Consider the following 10,871-nt stretch of genomic DNA (forward strand, 5'->3'; position numbering starts at 1 on the left):
CCCCCCCCCCCCCCCCCCCGCTTGTGTTCCTGCTCTTGCTATCTCTGTCTCTGTCAAATAAATAAATAAAATCTTAAAAAAAAAAAAAATACGGAGCATCACTTGCATAAGCCACACAAAATCAGTCTCATTTCCCAAGGGAATCACGCAACAGCTGTATCATTAGGAAAACTGGACAAAACAAGCTGGAAGAATCCTCTCTGTGCCTCCACAGGAGGTGGGGAAAGAACAGGGGTGGCCTGATGGTCCAGCTCTCTGGTCAACAGACTCCCGGGATGAGGGATGAAGAGAAGGCAGAAGGACACCCGAGCAAGCATCTAGTTGAGGGCAGCACATCTAATGCAGGTTGGCTGGGGAGGGGCTAGAAGGTTCAGGAGATGGTAAGCACTTACTAGAAGGCCCAGCCATAATTCCAAGCATGTGGCCTCCAGTCTTCTGGACCCAAGCTGGCAGTTGCCTGGAAGACTTGTGAATACACCATATGGGCCACCATCCCCAGAAGGCCTACAGAGGGAACAGGAAGGCGGTGCCCTTAGAGAGAGGCTGGATTTGCCAGCTACAGGGAGTATGGGTTTGGAGCAACCTCCTCATTTTGCATCAGGTACAGCCTACGTGGAGATGCTCCATTACCCATCTGCCCCCCACATTTCCGGGGACACTGATCTGCGACGGGGGCTTCTCCTTGAACGCAGAGCTTTGCAAAAGGTTGCCCCAGGCTTTAGGTGGCGAGCTATGGAAAAAGTTTCTGAGTCAATGCTGCACTTAGGGCCTTTTACTTCTTCCCACCCATGCCCTTAACACAAGCTTTATTCTTGATCTATCTTTATATCCGCATCTCTTACTCCTGCTTGATCCGATGGAGTCTTAAAAAGCTGTGTGTAAGTGCAACTGAAAAGTAAGCCAAACTGTATTTCACATACTGAGAAACTTGCAAATAAAAAGAACCTAGAGAGAAATCATTTTGCCAAGTACATAATGATCTAATAGAAAATTTCATTACAACTCCAAGACCCCTGCAACGGCTCTCATCCCTCCATTCTTGACCCTGCCTCTGGACAGACACACGCGCCCACCAGAGGCGCCCCAAGGTGGCGAGGCTCCCCACCCGCTCCAGCCTGGGCGGCACGCACCCGACAGGACGGAGGAAATGGCAGCGAAGGCGCTCAGCTTGAGCCCGCAGCCTGGGTTTCCGGTGAACAGCAGGTCCATTAGTAGCAGGAGGAAGCTGACGAATTCAAGTCCGATGGACGAGAAGTGGGCTCCCACTGATAACCATAGGATCTCTGTTAGAAACCAGAGGAAGAAAATAAAATTCAAGTATAAAGAAAAAAAGAAAAAAGAAAAAAGAAACCAGAGGAAGAAGAGCCCTCACCCTGACATGTTACAGGACTGAACACAGGGAGCCCGGCAGAAGAGAAAGCCTCCCAGAGTCAGAGAAGGGGACAGAGTTGGCACCAGCTGGGAGCTTTCCCTCCTTTGGGTCCTTTGCTGTCGCCCCTGCGCTCACTGCTCTCTGCTTGGTACCCGATAAGGAATCAAGTAATCTTGATTGACTGGAAATACCGTTGGGGCAATTCAAGAGGAAATCAGCTGTCACCCAATCTTGCAGGGGCATGACTTTGCTGTGGGTCATTTTTGTTCCCTTTTTCTTTATTGAATTTTGGAGCAATCACTTCTGTTCCTTTCTCCCTCCCTTTCCAGTTTCACTCCCTTCTATTAAAAATATATACATATATTTTATTTAAAAAATATATACATATTGGAGGGAAAAAAACACCTCTAAGCTTTTCTTTTCTTTTTTTTTCCCTCTAAGCTTTTCAGCATGGTTACTTGGCAACAAGAAGAGGTTAGAGCTGTTGGTGGTTTTCTATTTGTGAACTTTATTTGTCCCTGCTGTCCCTTGTTTGCATTCCTGCATATGAATGAGAGGCAGCTCTGGAGGGAATGTGGGTCACCCCGTGGGGCTCAGAAGAAGAGAAAAGAAGATCAGAGTACAGTGTAGAGAGCACTGTTGGGCCAGAGAGGTCCAAGTCAATGGCGGCTAAATTGGTGATCAAACCCACATACTTGCCACAAGCCCCAAGGGAGGGTGGGGGAGGAAAGCCTTCTCCATCAACCGCTTCCCTCCAAATCGGAGAGTGGGGTGACGTGGGCCTTGCAACGTGGCAAACTCCAGTAGTCCTTTCTCACCTCTCTGGGTTGGTGGTGTGAGTTCATTGAAAGTTCGGCACCTCTCCCCTGAAACACAGACAAGGTATGACTTCAGGGGCAGATGAAAACGTCCCCCCGTCCCACACCTGGTGCGACCCCCTCCCTTGGCTCGGACCAGTGCGTGCCCAGCACGCGGCAGGTAGGCCCTAGACGCCTCTCTGAAAGCAGGAAAGAAGGCCTCATGGATGGATAGATGGATGCATGACCTAGGCAAGAGTCACTCAGGATCCATTTCTCCGTCCCCAGTTCCTGACAGTGAAGAAGAGGACGTGAGCCTGAGACGGCTTCCGCGGGGAAATGTTCCCGTTTCTCAGGTCAGGGAGGGTTAACAAGCCTAATGTTAACCAGCACCTTTTGCTGCCACCGCACCACTGGTCTGAATGGCTCGCAATTGTTTCTGGGGCTGGGGTCGGAGCTGTGCTAAATGGCACGTTAATAACACACATAAACACACACACATACATTTATAATCCTCTTCCATCTCCTTTTTCCCTTGGCCCAAATCGGGAGAAACAGGTTAATTGTACTGGATTCTGGGCTTTAGGAAAACATCACTACCAGGTGATGTCTGATGCTTTGAGCAGGGAGGAGGGCTGTCCCTAGGCCAGCTGCTCCTAAGCCGAGGAACACAAGTTAGGAATGCACAGTGACACAGGACCCCGCTTTGCCAGTACGCGCCACCGAGCTGCAGGAGACCTGGGAGGTCAAGGGTGGCCTTACTCCACCTAGTTACCCTCCTCCGGCTTCACTTCCCCTACCTTGTAAATTGTAATGGTCATACTTAGAGCAAGAAAACCCTGTTGGTGGGGTGGGGCGGGAAGGGGCTCCACAGGGGATCTCCTCAGACCCTTTCATCTCACCAGTGAGAAAATCAAGTTCTGCAGAGAGGACGCTGCGCATCTGAGCTCACAGCTGGGCAGAGCCAGGGCATTTTCTTTAAGGATCCTCTCTCCTCATTTGGTCTCCAAACAGCAATCCTAACTCGCTAGAGGGGGAGTTCTCATGATGTTACAAGTCGAAATGAGACCCTTTAAGGATGGCGCGATTTTAAACCAGCAGTGCTGCTAGACAGGAGGTTTGGAAAAGCCAGATGGACTTTTGGGTCTTATTAAAAGGGAGTCCTGGGAGAAGGGACGGGATATAGAGGTGGGAGATGCTGAGCCTGGGGTGAGGCCCGGGGGGGTGTGGGGAGTGCTGTATGCTTCCCACTGGCTCTTTGCCCGTGTTAAGTTCCCTGGGGGGAAGAGAGCGGGCAGCTGGGCTGACGAACCTACCTGGTTCTTCCACAGTTTCCTCACAGGATAGCCACATGCCACTCCAGAAGGTATGGAAGGAGAAGCGGTCATCCCCAGCCTCCCAGCTGTATTGCACCACCTCCTGGGAAGATGTGTTGGTGCTGCTCCCATCCAAGGGCACCGACACGTCAAAGCACTCGGTTGCCAGACCTTTTCCGCACACGGGCTTGGGCACCTTCTGTGTGCCCACAAACCAGCTGTTGCTGAGCAGGGATGTTGTGGAGAGGCTGAGTGATAGCATGTTGAGGAGGGCAGATAGGAATGTCCGTTGGGCAGAGGAGCCGTTCGGGAGTTCCATCTGTAACAGACCAATACACGTGGAGAGCCTGATTTCAGAACCTCCTTGGAGATCTGGATAGCCTTCCCTGCGGCTCCCTGAGCTCAAGCCACGCTCCTCCACGGTGACGGGCCCCCCGCCGGCCCCGGGAGCTTTCTCCACGGAGCCCCGCGTGTGGAGGCTTAGCTTCAGGAATGGCCTGGAGTAGGCACACCACGGTGATGATGTTTATTTAAGCTGGACCTCATTCTACTCAAATGCTTATTGAGGATGATCTGAATAAATACCCGATAATAGCCTCAGGCGGAATGTGATTAAGCCACTGAGCTAGGGTATACCAAGTGGAGTACAAGAATTGGGGCCACTCTAATGCGCTTACTGCTCATTATTTTTGGTTTTGTCTTCAGTGAAAGGTAGTAGCACTGACTTGCTGAGGTATCTGTTGTAACAACGCAAGTTTTTTTGGTGTCTTCTTCTCTGTATCACAGACTCCTCCGAGAGGAGAGTGGAGGAGGATATGGCCTATCAGTCAATATTAAACTGGATCACCCCGGGGCGGGGGAGCAGCAAGGATTGGGGCTTTCAGGATTAAAGAAGGCAGTGGACCTACTGGGATGTGGGGTTGTTGAAACCCTTGGAGGGGAGATGAGGCTGTAGGTTCTGAGAGAGGTGGTGATCTGGGCCCAGCTTTCAGACACTACCTCAGAGAGGACAGAATCTCAAATGGGAGGGGGCTGTGTGGCGCCCACGGAGACTGGACACCAAGTGTGGTGGTCACGGAGAGGGACCTGGAGGGGCATCTCCACTGCTTGATGCCTGACTCACAGGGTGGACAGCGTGGCTCTGGCGGGAGCCCCCGACCGCCCCGTCATTTTTAGCCTAAGAGAAGAGGAGAGCCAGCTGAAGAATGACCAGTATTAGATGTTTCAACCTTGGTGAGTGGTGGCTTGGAGCCCGACTGAGCTTTAGAAAAATAAATCTGCCAGGTCTTGCACTTTGTGTTACGGAGCAGTTTATACTGTTATATTAATACGTACTGAAGGGAAAAGAAACCCATATTTAGTTGCTGACAGATGCTTCTTAAAGTAAACCATCTTGAGCTTTCCAGGGGATCTCTCATATCAGAATTAATCAGACCTAAATCTGCTTAGCTTAAGAAATGTAAATAAAACCATAGCTAAATGGGACAGGCCCATAAATCTGCTTAACATTTTCTACATTTAACAGGGAACTTTATCTTAGAAATGTAGCAGTTTGTTCTTCAGAATTTCCAGGGACTAAAACAGTGCATACCACAGACAAAGTGCAGCTTATTTATGGCCATAAGAAATATACAAGGTTCATATGCATATAAAAATCAATATATAGGACATATGATAAAACAACTTCTGGAAAGCAATCTGCTAATATGATTTTTTAAAAAGCACTCAACAAATTAAATCCACCAAAACTGTCAGTCTGTGCAGGACTCTGGGTGACCTTGGTAAAGACTGAAAACCACAGCATCTGGAGTGAAGAAAGAGCTTCTATTACCCCGTATGGAAGTCACACACTGCCCCTGTCCCCCCAAAAGAATGTTTCCATCTTGGACGCCTGGGTGGCTCAGTCGGTTAAGCGTCTGCCTTCGGCTCAGGTCATGATCCCAGGGTCCTGGGATCGAGCCCCGCATCGGACTCCCTGCTCCGCGGGGAGCCTGCTTCTCCCTCTGCCTCTGTCTCTCTCTCTGTCTCTCATGAATAAATAAATAAAATCTTTAAAAAAAGAAAAAAAAAGAATGTTTCCATCTTGCTTTTAGTTGTGAAAATCCTATTGGTTTTAGCCATTGTTCCATTACTGTAAGTTATTCTTTCTAATTATTTTCATATCCATTGCTTGAACAGGGAATGGACTTCCAGGTAAAACGTCTTCATTAATCATTCTGTATAAAGATTGAATGATTTAGGCAATTCTACATTTTCAACAACTTCATTTTCAATTTAATACGGGTTGGAAATTTGTCTACTATCACATCAGATTTTTACTCTACCCTCAATTCGTTTCAAGTTATGCATATTTATAAGTTATTCTGCAGATTATTCACAGATAAGAATAAGGAACCCCGCACCAAGGTGATAACCAATTTAAAGAAGAAGTGATTTGAGAAACAAAGGATGAAAAAGAGCTTGGAATGAAGCTCAAAGAGGCTGCTTCCAGAAGGAGTGTCCAACCAAGGGCAGACACAAGGAGCCTCATTCAAGAATTATCTTGACAATTGAATGGGAATTCATTCAAGAGCCTTTTCAAGAATCATCTTCAACACTTACGGTACTGTGCCCTTCATCATTGTTTTATTTCTCCCTAAACATGCCCTTTTCTCTCCAGGATCCAGATAGCCTCTTGAATCGCAAGACCAAGTCTAATTTTGCAATGATCTCTTTAAGGAGATCATGGAGAAGTAGCAGCCATAAGAAAAGTTGTATCTTTGCCTATGCTGACAAGCCCCATGCCAGGGTGACTCTTTACTCTCTAGAAAAGTGACAGAGAGTGGCTTCGCAGACACTCCAGCTCAGAACGATAGGAAATGCACAGGTGCCAAAATGTCACTAATTCTTCCATCAACATAGGTTAACAGACAGACACAGAATTAGCATAGACAACAAATTGATGAGATAGGCACAGCTCTTAATCAAGTGCAAAATGGGCTATGCAATGTGTGTTCTGAGCAGTAAGAGGGGGAAGCTGGTTACCTTGGCCGCGGTCAGCGTCTTGCAGCTTGTCAGGAAGGACCGTAGGATGACATCTGTGCCCCAAATCCCCTTGGTTTAACGTTGACAGAATGAAACTGCCTTCCCACCCTCCTGCCTCCCTTCCCGTCCCTCCTCTTCTATCTCCTATTTTTTTGGAGTGCCTCATGATTAAATGCTGCCTTGCAGGGAACTTGGGCATTTAATAATTGACAATGCAATCATGGCCCAGCTGTTCTGGAAGATTACACAGGAGAGCTTGCCAATGGGGATCAGGGATTAAACACAAAGAAGCAAGGACCTGTATTTCCAGAGGAAGTTTCTCTAAAAAGTTAAGTGAAGATTCAGTTTCCACCTAACTGCCATTCCCTAGGAAGCTGGTGTGAATGGCTTGGGCTTGATTTTATGGCAGATACAGAAAATATTACAGGGTTACCATTACTACAAGAGTTCCCATTCCTTCGTGTAGGGGTTTCCATCCCCCCCCCTTTTTTTTTTTAAGATTTTTAAATTTATTCATTTGAGAGAGTGAGCCAGAGAGGACAAGCCAAGGGGAGGAGCAGGGAGCCCGATGCGGGGCTCGATCCCAGGACCTCGGGATCGTGACCTGAGCCGAAGGCCAATTCTTAACCGACTGAGCCACCCAGGCACCCCTTCATCCTTTTAATAAGTTATTATCTGCAGTGTCAGGGCCTCATAGAGCCATGGGTTTGAAATTGCTTCCTTGTGTCATGGGTGGTCTCCACCTTCCAGTTAGCATCGTAAGGATTATTAACAACGTCCCTTCAATTGAATACTGAGACAGTCCTCCGTGCCTTTGCAGATGCTCTTCCTTATACCTGGAATGTCTTCAGTCTCTTTATCTGGTGATCTGCCTCTCATCAAGACTAGTGTAAAAGTCACTCATCCTTTGGAAGTGTTTCTTTTCTCCCAGAGAACAGTTCTCTCTCTCTGTCCTTCCATACTGTACCCCTCTCGTAATACTTTCTATATTTCATGATAGCTGTCTGGATTGTAAGTCCTCAGAGGTCTCTCCTTTATTGGAGCAGCAGTTCCCAGTTCCGCCACTGAGCCTCACAACAGTCTTTGAAACTTTGGAAAATATTCAGATTCTCGGGCCCCGTCCTGAGATTCCACCGCAGGGGTGAGGCCCGGGAATCTGTAATTTTAGAAGGCTCTTCGTAGATTGCCAGGGATGGACTTCTGGTTTCCGGTTCCACAGGTAAAGAGCTTGGAAGTTGCCACTTCACCTTAACAAGTAAGAAGCTGAACAAACTGGAAAATATGGAGCCAGAGAATTAATCAAGTATGACCTGTTTGACTCACGTGGGGCTTACGTTGAATGAAACCCTCATATTCTGCCCCGGCCCTCCCCCACCTGGAATATTCCAGATTTGCCACCAACCAAGTTGTGGTTTTCCCATTCTGTATTTGTGCAGTTAGTTGGGGGAATGAAAGGCGGGCTCTCCTCGGAGGGAATTAGTCCACATTCTAGCTGGAGGCGTCTCTCTGGCTCTTAGTTCCTACTTTTCTAGGACTGACGTGTCCGCACATTTGACACTCATGTGCTTATGCCCAGGCGTGATTCCCGTATCACCCGAACGACCCTTTATTCATCTGGACATAGCTGGGAGCAGGAATATTTTTTAAAATTTTTTATTGTTATGTTAATCACCATACATTACATCATTAGTTTTTGATGTAGTGTTCCATGATTCATCGTGCATAACACCCAGTGCTCCATTCAGTACGTGCCCTCTTTAATACCCATCACCAGGCTAACCCATCCTCCCACCCCCCTCCCCTCTAGAACCCTGTTTGTTTTTCAGAGTCTATCGTCTCTCATGGTTCGTCTCCCCTTCCGATTTTCCCCCTTCATTCTTCCCCTCCTGTTATCTTCTTTTTTTTTTTCTTAACGTATATTGCATTATTTGTTTCAGAGGTACAGATCTGTGATTCAACAATCTTACGCAATTCACAGCGCCCACCATAGCACATACCCTCCCCAGTGTCTATCACCCAGCCACCTCATCCCTCCCACCCCCCACCACTCCAGCAACCCTCAGTTTGTTTCCTGAGATTAAGAATTCCTCATATCAGTGAGGTCATATGATACATGTCTTTCTCTGATTGACTTATTTCGCTCAGCATAACACCCTGGGAGCAGGAATTTGGTGGTCACGTTTCACGTTGGGATTGGCTGTCGGTTTCCTGGCTACAGCTTCTGTCCTGACGCTGGGTGGCGCTATCGCCTTACATTTTCCCTCTTCGGGCGCATGCTGCCCCCACCCGTCCGCAAAAGTGGGTGCAGGTGGCGGCTCCTCCCCGTGGGATGGCTCTTTTTTCTTCCTCCGGCCTCCTCCCCACTCACGCATCTATAGAACGCCTGTGTCAGCCCTACGGAATTCAGGGCTCCGAATGAACTCTGGGAGCATCCAGCCACTCCCTCGAGGACATCTTGTAGGATTATTTCCTGTAGCACATTTTTTGTGACCGGTTCCAGTTTTCAGTGACTCATAGATCCTCAAATACTTCCCCTGGGAAATACAACCCCACGGTATCAGAAAATAGAGTCAGCCAATGCTTCCTGAGGGGTAGTGTGCACATTTTTCTTTATTGAATCGTATCCTCATTCCCTTTCCACCCCACAACAGTGAACAATTCTTTTCCCTTCTCTGTGCTTACACCCCTCAAATACTTGCAGACACTTCTCATATCCCGCTTGAGTCACCGTTTGGCACAGTCTGATGTCTTTGGTTTTTATTGCCTCTGCTCATAAACCGCACCCCCTGTGCCTTAATAGGCTGAAATTTGCCTTCTCCGGGGAAAAGGGGATGGGAGTGGCAGAGTCTTGAGGTTATATGAGGAGGCCTGGAGGTAGATTGAAAGTGAAGCAGCTTTGGGGTCTCTCACTGACTCGGACCCCTTCCAAGACCCTTACATACTCATCACTTTGTATTAGTTTTCTTAAAGAGAGCCTCCGAAGTTATATTATTTGAGGCCTCCCCAAAGCCTGAATCTATCCCTTCAGAGGCCATGCGTTTTGCATGGCTGGGCTGGCTGGCCGGCTATTAGCCGTGATCCATCTTGAGGACACCCCCTGTCCCCATGGACCCTATGCCACAATGTCTAATTTCCTTTTTTTTTTTTCTTTTTTGATGAAACATGAGTTTCTCTGCCTGGCATCCCACTCACTTCCTTTCGTTATAATTTAGGTATGTTTATATTTTTTCCTTCTTCTCTTTCCTCCCTTAGAACAGAAAAAGCAATTGCTAGTCAATGCAACATGAATATAATTAGGTTGGGCTCAGAAGCTCGTGACTCAGGCCAGACACAAAGATTCCGTATCTCGAAACAGTATTTAACTTTGGTACGCTGGACTGTTACCATGTCAGGATGATTCCCCGCCCCCGGACATATACGTGACTCAGCGTTTCTGACATCACAAAGCCAAGGCCTGGGACTAACCTGTGCTTGCCAGGGTCCTCAGTGACTATACCCTGCCTGCACTGTACCAAACCATATTTACTAAGCATACACAAAGAGAAACAGTGGTCTTGGGACACCCACACGAAGTTTGTAAACAGGAATCCAATTTATTACTTTGTGAATACACAGTAGATTAGACGTGATTAAAACAATGGGTAAGAATGCTGAGCCAGAGCAGATTTGTTTGGCATAGCACTTGCCTCATGGCAAAGCCTGGGGCGAAGGGGTTTGGGGTTTGTTAGTTTGTTTTTTTCCCATTATCAATAGAGGCATCTTCTCCTAAAATAGGTTCCTTTGCAGCCTCCCCCCCCCCCCCCCCCCCCAGCAGTAGTATCTCTGTCCTTTGCCCTGGAGTCAGATTTCTGACCCATGCCTCCTAAGTAATTCCTTTCTGTTACTCAGCACTCAAAAAGCTGGAGTGGGACGTGAGTGTTTCTGCTGTCACTGGCTCTGATCTACAGGCCCCTGTTCTTTGTTCCTGCCTGTTCCACTGTGTGCCTTTCTCATGCAGCCCAGAACATGGAAGCTGCTAGCTACAGGAGCAGCTGTGTTTTACTCATGGTTGATGTGCAGAGCCTAGCACTTTCTACCATGCAGGAATGAGTGAATGAAGTTTGTGATGGAAACCAGGCTCAGAATACAATTAAGAAGCCTATGAGTGAAGAGAAGATGTGAATAGAGAAAAGTGTTAAAGGACACACCAATTCTCCTGATTCACCCACATAAGAGCAGTGAGAAGGTAGAAGGTAGAAGGTCCGCAGATCCACAGACACACCCTGTGCCTTTCTACACAGATGCACATCGAACAGATCCTCTGCCAATACATTTCCTCCCACCTGTGGAAACATTCCTGTTTTTTTGATGAGCGAAGCCCAG

The 10,871-nt window shown here is 47.8% G+C and overlaps 1 protein-coding gene across 1 annotated transcript in view; it reads right to left on the reverse strand.

The window, feature by feature from the left end:
• Positions 1-3,804, reverse strand: part of GSG1 (germ cell associated 1) — a 6,152-nt gene extending 2,348 nt beyond the window's left edge. The window contains exons 1-4 of the mRNA XM_032391749.1: positions 3,486-3,804; positions 2,068-2,238; positions 1,131-1,283; positions 393-504 (exon numbers count right to left, since the gene is read on the reverse strand). Of these exons, the coding sequence (XP_032247640.1) occupies positions 393-504; positions 1,131-1,283; positions 2,068-2,238; positions 3,486-3,804 (755 nt within the window). The remainder of the gene's footprint in view (positions 1-392; positions 505-1,130; positions 1,284-2,067; positions 2,239-3,485) is intronic.
• Between the last annotated feature and the right edge of the window lie 7,067 nt (positions 3,805-10,871).

Source organism: Phoca vitulina, unplaced genomic scaffold (assembly GCF_004348235.1).
Source record: "Phoca vitulina isolate PV1807 unplaced genomic scaffold, GSC_HSeal_1.0 scaffold64, whole genome shotgun sequence".
In the NCBI taxonomy this organism is placed as follows: Eukaryota; Metazoa; Chordata; class Mammalia; order Carnivora; family Phocidae; genus Phoca; species Phoca vitulina.